At 29.3% G+C, this 12,080-nt stretch overlaps 1 protein-coding gene across 1 annotated transcript in view; it reads right to left on the reverse strand.

Moving 5' to 3' along the window:
- ND-B18 (NADH dehydrogenase (ubiquinone) B18 subunit) overlaps positions 1-12,054 on the reverse strand; it is a 36,129-nt gene extending 24,075 nt beyond the window's left edge. The window contains exon 1 of the mRNA XM_085820052.1: positions 11,877-12,054. Within this exon, the coding sequence (XP_085676178.1) occupies positions 11,877-11,979 (103 nt within the window). The 5' untranslated portion in view covers positions 11,980-12,054. The remainder of the gene's footprint in view (positions 1-11,876) is intronic.
- Positions 12,055-12,080: the final 26 nt, after the last annotated feature.

Below are 12,080 nucleotides of genomic sequence, written 5' to 3' on the forward strand. Positions count from 1 at the left end.
TCAACCATTGCCTTAAAAGAGCAGGCGTTAAATACTCACTCTAAATCATTTAACTGATAGGGATATGATAATTTATTCCTAAACCTGAGAAGGCGGTATAAGTTGGATGACTGTCAGTTGAAAGATTTGTATATAGTGTAATTACTCAATTGTATATATTGTAAAAAGCTAATTGTCTTCAGACATATACTGTTACTAAAAAAATGGGCCTATTTCCTGCCTTTAGACTGTCTACTAGCTCTTGGACAGCGAAAATGCCTTTTTCCTTTCTTAAATTCTTAATCATTGCGACACGACAATTAGCCAGAAATTAATTAATTTCCATTCACTAGTATTTTTAAAAAAATCTTAACAGACGGTCTCTCTCAGATAAGAACTCCACAAAATACATCCCACAAGAATTCCAAGTCCCATCCACTACCATAAATTTCTTCACCCAAGTCTTACCGACTGATATAATTCAAAGCCCCTACTGCCGTTAAGAATTTTCGGACACCCTACACTTCTGAGTCAGACACGAAGAGAACGCATTGCCAACTCCCCCACTAGAAAGAATGTAAGTTACTTAATACCTTTCTGGCCTTTATATCTTCATGTACATTCACTGATCTTATTTATATTATTTTCTATTTTATTTTTATATTATTTTTATGTTCTCTTTGATTTGTTTTTACAAAGTTTGCATTATTTATCTTTTTTATAATCTTCTATGTTTATTTCAACTTTACTTTGATTTCGATTTCATAATGACAATTTCCAATGTTTAATTTCTACAAATAATATAGTACTCAAATACATAAAGATGATAGTGTCGGGGACGATTACTCGAGTTTTACAGGATTTCTCTACAGTAATTGATTTTTACTCCAAATTGAATTGACTAAAATGCTTCATGAGAATAAGTTCTTTGAGTAACAACTATTCGCGGAAATATTTGGCCTGACTAGAATTGCCGGTTTGGCTTTAACTTATAACTCGAGTAAAGACGAAACACTTTCATATTTACGTATTTTTATCAATTATTGATCATTGAACGGGAGTTGGTTTGTTCCCCTTGAAAAGTCAACTAATTTCCGATCAATGACAATAATTACATGTTTTAATTTTTACTTTTACAATTGTAATATTATTCTTCGTGATGATTTAACTCCAGTCCCCATTAAAACATTATTAACATTTTGCTTTCAAATTACTTCAAAACATCTTTCAAAATATAACTTACCAGTATGGATGCACACTTTTAAAATAATTCTACTTTAATTAAACTTAGGAGATAATATAATCAATTAATCAATACTGTTTAGGAAATAAATTATTATTAACTAACTTTGCAGCAATTGCGCAAGTAATAATAACTTGTATTCGCACTAAATGGATTTAAGTTCATACAACATTTGATATGCTAAATAGCAGCTATTAGCGCTATTTATCTCTTACCTAATGTACCCACTTTATATATTATCTCCAACCTTTTAAGTTTTAAAGTTCTTATACAAAAACTTTACTGTATTGAAGGTTAGCAGCCTCCTTACTTTTATATCTTGCTGGTTTAACTCATATTGAAATCACTAAATGTCATTCCACTAGATGACAAACTTGAAAATTTAACGCCATGCCTGCTACAGGTAAACCCAAAAAACAATTTCTATGAAAAACATTTAACTGTATTTACATGATTACATGCGGTACTTGACATATTAAATATATAGGACAGACTAAAAACAATCTTAACTTTCAAATCAATAACCATAGAGCTCAAATCAAAAAATTCAACGCACAAAAAAATAACATTAAAATAAGTACACCATCACAACTTAATACAGCAGAATTAGAACACTTTAAACACCATGACTTCAACTCTATTCAACTTCAGATACTAGATATAATACCCAATCACATAACACGAATTTTTCAGGAATCTCTCTATATACTAAAACAACGTTCACTTTATCCATATGGACTTAACACTTATATACATAGTCATAGAGATACTTCTAAGAAGTCTATTTTCAGCCAATTTAAACTCTACAGCATCAAAACGCAGAGAGGAAAAAGAGGAAGCAAAATAAAAAATAATGCGAGATTTTTATCCACTTTGGATACACTTGCATTGAAAAAACAATTGAAATGTTTTTTTGACTCAGACTGCTTTCCCAAGAAACTTCTCAACTGGTTACACTCCTGTACTAATAAATTCCTTATCAAACTAAAAAAATTCATTCAAGAAAGCTACGACGACATACAAATCATTAAAGACATGATTCTTGATTTTAGTCTTTTCAGACTCTCTAATAGTCTCACTCAACGCAAAATTTATTTTAAAGTCAATTTTCTGCATCCGCAGTTTGACAATATTCATTTCTCAAGAATCATCAGAGATTGTAAAGATTACTTCCCCGCAGTTGACACTATACCAATGATTGCATTTAAATATCAAAGGACCTTAAGCAACTTGCTTACTAACCACCATGAAATAGATGAAACTGCAGAATGACATTGTAAGACACCAATTTACAGCAATTACGTAGATTCTCATCACCAGCACATAATTACTGGCAACCTGAATATCATACAAAACCATCAACTAAAAACACTAATGAGTTATGGTACAAAATTTAGACCAGTCAGAAACATGACTACAAATTACTGTTACAAGACTTTCGAAAACAACATCAACGAATTTATAGTTAAAGCAAGCTATCAACTGAATTTTCCCATAGATACTTTCTTAAAATGGAAAGCTAAAATTCTTCAACGCATATCCACAGAAATCAGTCACCTCAAATTTAAAAGTACACTGAACTGGTCGCAACTTACATCTGATATTAGTAAATTAAAACAGCTTTTTACTATTACAAAAATAGATAAAGCAACTAATAACTTTAGCATTATATGAAAACAATTCTACACTGAGATTATTCATAAAGAACTTCTCAACGCAACTACTTATCAATCAGCCAACCTTACAGAAACATCTATAATAAACAGGATTAAAACTTTTCATAAGAAACTCAATATTACTTTCAATGCAAACTACAACAGATTTACTAATCTTTATGCGATTCCCAAATTCCATAAAACACCATTAAAATTTAGATTTATAGCTAATGGAACTAATAATTACAAGAAAAATATAGACTATTATTTTTCAATTCAACTTAATAAAATCTGTAAATTTATTTTCAATGATTGTAACACTAATCATAACTATTGCTGGATCATTCATAATAACACTCCTGTCATTAATACCATTCATACCATTAACATCCAAAACATTAACTGCTATGATTTTGAAAACTTATATACCTCACTTCCTCTAGAAGAAATCTATACCAGTCTACTTGATCTACCAAAACTTTTCCCTAATATACTCAATATCATGACTCTTGACAAATGGAAAACCTACCTAAAATGCACACTTTTTCATAACTACATCAAGTTTCAAAATCAACTTTTTAAACAAGTCAGAGGATTGCCAATGGGCTTACATTCCAGCACCTCGATCTGTAATATCTTTTTATTTGTCAAAGAATTTAACTTCCAAAAAAATCTACAACCACAAGAGTTAAATTACTACAAACACACCTACAGATTTATTGATGACCTTATTACAATTAATAATTTTGGTAAAATTGAAAACTCCGACATTTATACGAATTGTCTTAAACTTAATAAAACTAATAATTCACAAAATAGCATAGACTTTCTAGATCTTCAAATCATTAACTACAAAAAAATTTTACTTTTTGACAAAACAAGAAACTTCAATTTCAATACTAACAAATTAATAAATTGGAACTCCAACATATCCAAAAAAGTAATTAACAATACTATAATTAATCAAAAACAACGAATTAAAACTATATGCACAGATACAATAGATTTACAATGCGAAATTTTGATCCTTATCAAAATTCTCAAAAATAATCTAATTCCCTTTCAATTTATCAACCATTGCCTTAAAAGAGCAGGCGTTAAATACTCACTCTAAATCATTTAACTGATAGGGATATGATAATTTATTCCTAAACCTGAGAAGGCGGTATAAGTTGGATGACTGTCAGTTGAAAGATTTGTATATAGTGTAATTACTCAATTGTATATATTGTAAAAAGCTAATTGTCTTCAGACATATACTGTTACTAAAAAAATGGGCCTATTTCCTGCCTTTAGACTGTCTACTAGCTCTTGGACAGCGAAAATGCCTTTTTCCTTTCTTAAATTCTTAATCATTGCGACACGACAATTAGCCAGAAATTAATTAATTTCCATTCACTAGTATTTTTAAAAAAATCTTAACAGACGGTCTCTCTCAGATAAGAACTCCACAAAATACATCCCACAAGAATTCCAAGTCCCATCCACTACCATAAATTTCTTCACCCAAGTCTTACCGACTGATATAATTCAAAGCCCCTACTGCCGTTAAGAATTTTCGGACACCCTACACTTCTGAGTCAGACACGAAGAGAACGCATTGCCAACTCCCCCACTAGAAAGAATGTAAGTTACTTAATACCTTTCTGGCCTTTATATCTTCATGTACATTCACTGATCTTATTTATATTATTTTCTATTTTATTTTTATATTATTTTTATGTTCTCTTTGATTTGTTTTTACAAAGTTTGCATTATTTATCTTTTTTATAATCTTCTATGTTTATTTCAACTTTACTTTGATTTCGATTTCATAATGACAATTTCCAATGTTTAATTTCTACAAATAATATAGTACTCAAATACATAAAGATGATAGTGTCGGGGACGATTACTCGAGTTTTACAGGATTTCTCTACAGTAATTGATTTTTACTCCAAATTGAATTGACTAAAATGCTTCATGAGAATAAGTTCTTTGAGTAACAACTATTCGCGGAAATATTTGGCCTGACTAGAATTGCCGGTTTGGCTTTAACTTATAACTCGAGTAAAGACGAAACACTTTCATATTTACGTATTTTTATCAATTATTGATCATTGAACGGGAGTTGGTTTGTTCCCCTTGAAAAGTCAACTAATTTCCGATCAATGACAATAATTACATGTTTTAATTTTTACTTTTACAATTGTAATATTATTCTTCGTGATGATTTAACTCCAGTCCCCGTTAAAACATTATTAACATTTTGCTTTCAAATTACTTCAAAACATCTTTCAAAATATAACTTACCAGTATGGATGCACACTTTTAAAATAATTCTACTTTAATTAAACTTAGGAGATAATATAATCAATTAATCAATACTGTTTAGGAAATAAATTATATATATTCTTTGAATGGCCCGTTTACTACTCATCGTATATGTCCCGTTTTTACTGCTCATCATAAAGTCGCCAAATCCCGTGTGCACCAGATACTACGATGAAACCCTTCTCTCTGTAATACATGCATATAGCATAAAACATAATCATAGTACAAATAATTGCATAAAAGATAACCATTAAGAGTATAAATGAAAGCTTTGAAAAAAATGTTTCATTAGATTTATGCTTTATTATACTTTTAATTTCACAAATATACACAATTTTCAGAAACAAAATCACAGATTTTACTTTGCACAAAGGTTCAATTTTAATCAATGTCATGGCTGAGCTCAATGTATTGATGCAACTTTTCTAATATTCTATGTAATATTGCATAATTTAATTCTTACATCTCCTTATTTAATTCACCCTGATTCTTGTTTTTCTTAATAAATTATTCACTTTATTACAGCCAGTTGCTAGTAAGTAAGAAGAAGCCAATGATGTTTGAAAAAAAAAACTTCAGTTTTGGGATATTTCTCTTGGATGACTCTTCAATTCTAAAACTTAGTGTACCCTTGTGTTTTAAATAAGGCATGTGAACTTGTTGTTTAAATACAATGAACTTTTCTTGCATGGTAACTTTGGTATATTTATTTTATACAATTTTTTCCTTAATATATGAAATAGCGGCTGATCTTTGGAATATGGTAACAGGTAGTTTGGCGACATTTTGTAGGCGATAAAGGTTACTACCAAGACTTTGGTAAGAATGTGAGAAGTACTCAGTTCCTATTACGCATTATTTTGTGTGAAGGAAATAAGAGATCATGAGATATGTCATGTGACATTAATGGATGAATTATAGTTCTTTAATCGGAAAAGGGGGTAAAAAAAAATTTGGAAAAATATCGGTAGTAATATATTATTTTGTATTAAGCTTCATTGTGTGTTGTGTGAAACAGTGCTGATTAATTTTCGGATTGCATGGCGCTATGTAAAGTGAAAGAAATTAGCAGTAGTACTGCAGCCGATTGGAACACTTTCTGTAGGGAAGTGTGCGTGCCACGTAATGAAGATTCTGAAGAAGATTAGGTAAGTTAGTATTTTTAATCATTTAAGGATATTATTTTTATACATTGTTCTAAATGTAAGGAGTAAATAAATTAATATGCTATTATGGAAAATTGTTATTAGCAATGATTTAGTTTAAAGTAATTAGGATTGTAATCTAATTTTTATTAATTTAATGTATGTGCTTATTTATATTTTAAGTAGTGTTTTTTAATTTAATTATATTTTAATTTAAGGATCGTGATTTTGTGAGTTATATGTTTGTAGTATTTTGGAATATGTTTGAGTAGAATACGTTGAGTATTTTCCTGCATTTTCGTGAAATTTTTCTAATCTATGAGAAAAAAGCAGTGTACATGGATATAGTGAAGAGTGGGCGCAATGCCATTTTTGTGCAATTCTGGGATTTTTTTTAAGTAAAAATAAGTTGACGTGTACATGGTTTAATTATATTTTAATTAAATGATAGTTTTGTGAATTATATGTTTGTAGCAATTTGGTATACGTTTGAGTGGATGTAAACGTGCATGGATATAATTTAAATATTTGACAGTAAGTATTTGTAACCATTTTTAATGTTTTGTTATGAATTTGTTGGTGACGTTTATAATAGATAATTTAGAGATAAAAGTTTTTGGATATTTTATTTATATTATACGTGGAAATGTTCATCCTTGGATAGGGTATACAGTCAAAAGTCGTTAATCTGGACTCGTGGGACTTCGGCGATTCCCGATTATTGATTTTTCCGGATTATAGATCATCAGTTTAAATCTCGTAAGATGGCATGCAGAAATTCTAAAATTAAAAATATGAAACTGTAATTTATGAAATAAAGAAATAAAGAACAATTATGATCTAAAGGGTATCAAAATTTACAAAAAAAAAAAAAAAAAAAAAAAAAAAAAAAACTTAATATTTATTTGTTTACTTTATTAAAAATTTCTTTCAATGTAAGTTGTTTAAGTTGCTTCATTTTATGTGATAATACTTTTTCTTTAATTCTATAAACAGACATAATTTTTTGTTTAGTTACAAAGTTCCGCTGTTCCAAGTCCCGTTAATTGCTGTGCCAAGAATACCGACTAACTTGTCAATCGAAATTTTTTCGTTTTCACTAACCTCTCTGTCACATTCTTCATGTCTTCATCCATTTTTTGCAGCAATTCCACTTTTTGTTTGTTGGACATCGAAACATACTTTCGTTTTGTAGATCCTTTGGAAGTTCCAGCATCGGAAATTCTATTTGACATAATCGAAAGTTCAAGTTTACTTTTCTAAAATTGCTCTTACAGTCTGCAAAAAATAAAAAGCGGCATCCAATTCGAAGATTAAGGAACAACGCAATCATTAACATTAACTGAAATAGATAATTAGATAATTTTAGCTTACACCGTTCGTTATACATTAAACGTGCAGGCGAAAACGTATTCTGCACTTGCGCACACGCATATGCGCAGTAGTCAAGGTCTTACGTGCACGCGTAAAACGCCTGTGCGCATGTGCCAACCGTTTCCTCCATCCGTTTTCTCACCAGAATCCAAATGAAGTTTTTATTTTGTAAAACAAACCATGTTTTGCCTTTTGAGGCCACATTAATAGGTTGCTAGATAAGAAAAGATTTGTAGTCTTCAGCCTTGCATTATAATTGCTGATAGTTGAATTCCATGCCAGTTAAGTTTTTAACCAACTTTGCATTAAATTGATTTGTGCAGCCTTTGGGCTACAAATTTATTTGAATTTAAATTTTACATTTGAACTTAATTGTTATCATAAGTTATCTTGCCACAAGTGGTTGACTGAGTCATAAGCACAAAGTGTGCCTTCTGTTCTGTACATCTAAACTTTATAATAGAATAAAAGTATATCTTAACTTAATAAGAATATATCTAAACTTTATGATGATAACATTTAAAGACATTGAAATCAGTATCTAAGTGCTTGCCATGTAGTCAAATTTTTATATATAAATTGTACTCTTACTTTTATTATAGAGTTTTTATTACAAAAAATTCAGATTTCTGTTAGATAAAATGTTTAAGTAATGTAGAAAATTTGCATAAAATTTAAAATAAAAAGTCGACTGTTATGTCAACATACTATTAATGAAAGTAATAATACTCAATGAAGGTTATTCATATACAGGTGTTAGGTTGTAAGATTTACAAAATTTGAGAACTCTAAATTATAAGCAATATATTCCATAATCTAAGCAACATTATATTTTTTATTGTCAGTCAAATTATGAAAATGTTATAAAAGCAATAATGAAACCTGATTTGAACCTAATTCATGCAATTACACATCCCTATAGTTCTAATATGAGGTAAATAAGTATTTTTAGACCATGGTAATTTTGATCTCCTTAGCAAAGGAAACACCAAGAGTTTACCTCATGCTACTGAAAATGTGTTTTTTTTTTCCTTGGGGGGGGGGTGGAGTTTATAATAATATGAAGAGTTGACATATGAAAAAATGTCAAGATTCATGTGATGTAATATTAAAAGCTCCAGTTTTAACTATCAAAAATTTGCCTTTTTAAAAAATATTTTAAATGTTGTGCTTTCCTAACACAAAAGTAACTTTAAGAAAAACACACAATTTATCCCTCCTGCCATCAAAGCTCTGATACCTATCAAATTCGTTAAAGTTACGTGGACAGAAATGGCGGCATGTTTGAAGCTCAGTATTTAGGGTTACCAAGGTTATCATAATTTTTCATTTATCACTCCAAAATGTCGCCAAACAAATTTCTCGCCAAAAAGGACTAATACTAAAGCTGTGCATTTAATACACTGTGAATTAACTGCTAACATATGAAATATGTATTTATTATAAACCAGGGAACAGTTTTAGTATTGGTCTTTTTGGCGATTTTTTATTTGGCGACAAACTTCGGTCGCCAAGGTAGACCCGGTTTTGAAGATCGGAAAAAAATGGCGGATTGTCAACAAAACTCGATCTAGGCTAAATAACAATCCTAAAAAATAAGCTCTTAATCAGAATAAACAGTCTTTCTCTAATTTTCAATATTTCTAGTACTGCTATTATAAATTCTTGAAACACTAGTGTAAATGAATTTATGACAATTATTATGTTATGAGTAATGAAATTTACAAAATGTTAATATTTTTAATTACAAAATATAATGTATTAAACATTAATATTTTAAGTAGTTAGTTCATATTTGTATTTTATTATATTAGTACTTAGCTAATATTTTAAATTTACAAAAGGTTAATTTTTATGTTTATGAATAATGAAATTTACAAAAGGTTAATAAATGCATTTCAAACTAGTATATGTTACTTTAGTTTCTTAGATTCTGTTATTAAAAGAAAATAAAAAAATATTTCAAAGTGAAGGAAATCAAATTCAATTATAATGGGCAAGTTTTGTACCAGTGTTAGAAATATTTTTTATGATTAAATATTGTAAATGGTAAAAATATTAAGAAATGTGTATTTTTTAATCCCTCAATTTATTACAAGTAATTTATGATTATAATTTACAAGCTAAAATTAAATTATCATAATGAGTAAATTTAGTACCAATGGTAATGATACAACAATCATCGTAAATGATGATTTCTGTGAAAAATTCGAACAGTCATTGGAATCCACTAGTGGTGGAGTGATAGCCACTGAACAGTGGTAGTTCAGGCTGGCTATATGGGAGTTTTAGTAGTTTTCCGTAGATGTAATGTGAATCTGAGCCAGTTTCTCTTAAAAAGTACTTTATGAAGACATCCTTCTTCTGCTAGCCAGCACATGTATTTATTTTCTATTCATAATTCTCTCTTATTTTCTTATTTCTTAATTCTAAATCTTACTTCTGAAGAGAAAAAATGTTGCATCTATAGGTCAAAAAATATGGTCAATATGTTTGCAAAATCCTGTCAGTTTTGGAAAGCATTTAAATAAACTAAATAATTTGTATGTGATGCAAACAAAAATGCATTACACTATTTCATGCACTGAATAATTAATCAGGGAACAAAGTATATTGTAATGTTCCTTTATTTTGTAACCAGTTATTTTATTCTTGGGATCTTTACTGTCAATTTCTTCCATCCGTTTTCTCACCAGAATCCAAATGAAGTTTTTATTTTGTAAAACAAACCGTGTTTTGCCTTTTGAGGCCACATTAATAGGTTGCTAGATAAGAAAAGATTTGTAGTCTTCAGCCTTGCATTATAATTGCTGATAGTTGAATTCCATGCCAGTTAAGTTTTTAACCAACTTTGCATTAAATTGATTTGTGCAGCCTTTGGGCTACAAATTTATTTGAATTTAAATTTTACATTTGAACTTAATTGTTATTATAAGTTATCTTGGCACAAGTGGTTGACCGAGTCGTAAGTACAAAGTGTGCCTTCTGTTCTGTACATCTAAACTTTATAATAGAATAAAAGTATATCTTAACTTAATAAGAATATATCTAAACTTTATGATAATAACATTTAAAGACATTGAAATCAGTATCTAAGTGCTTGCCATGTAGTCAAATTTTTATATATGAATTGTACTCTTACTTTTATTATAGAGTTTTTATTACAAAAAATTCAGATTTCTGTTAGATAAAATGTTTAAGCAATGTAGAAAATTTGCATAAAATTTAAAATAAAAAGTCGACTGTTATGTCAACATACTATTAATGAAAGTAATAATACTCAATGAAGGTTATTCATATACAGGTGTTAGGTTGTAAGATTTACAAAATTTGAGAACTCTAAATTATAAGCAATATATTCCATAATCTAAGCAACATTATATTTTTTATAGTCAGACAAATTATGAAAATGTTATAAAAGCAATAATGAAACCTGATTTGAACCTATGAATTCATGCAATTACACATGCCTATAGTTCTAATATGAGGTATACAAGTATTTTTAGACCACGGTAATTTTGATCTCCTTAGCAAAGGAAACACCAAGAGTTTACCTCATGCTACTGAAAATGTGTTCTTTTTTTCCCTTGGGGGGGGGGTGGCGTTTATAATAATATGCAGAGTTGACATATGAAAAAATGTCAAGACTCATGTGATGTAATATTAAAAGCACCAGTTTTAACTATCAAATATTTGCCTTTTTAAAAAATATTTTAAATGTTGTGCTTTCCTAACACAAAAGTAACTTTAAGAAAAACACACAATTTATCCCTCCTGCCATCAACTCTGATACCTATCAAATTCGTTAAAGTTACGTGGACAGAAATGGCGGCATGTTTGAAGCTCAGTATTTAGGGTTACCAAGGTTATCATAATTTTTCATTTATCACTCCAAAATGTCGCCAAACAAATTTCTCGCCAAAAAGGCTGTGCGTGCCTAAACCAGATATTCGTTCACGTGAAAACCACTTCTAAGTATAAATTGACAGCATATCAACATATTGTAAACAACGTATGGGTAATTTACTGTATAAAAGTTATCGACATCATCAATAAAAATCTGCTTGTACATACATATCATTAGTTTTATATTTAAACACTCATTAAAATACTCCCAATAATATTACATAAAAATTCATTAATTCATATCTGAATTATTCAACATACTTCTTTCTTTCCTGCCATTTGGAAATCCTAACATTGGATCAAATTTGGATTGATAAGGTGGTTGAGGTGCAGGGACATCAGGCTCGAACAAAACATTACCCATTTCAGGAAATCTACAAAAATTATATTTACTAAGTATTAAGGTGAAAGTGTCAACAACAATGATGACGATGACGTTGCCAAACACATATGGAGAAATAGTTA

The sequence above is a fragment of the Stegodyphus dumicola genome, chromosome 1 (assembly GCF_044657685.1).
Source record: "Stegodyphus dumicola isolate Sdum_Otavi_A_Nest chromosome 1, ASM4465768v1".
Classification (NCBI taxonomy): Eukaryota; Metazoa; Arthropoda; class Arachnida; order Araneae; family Eresidae; genus Stegodyphus; species Stegodyphus dumicola.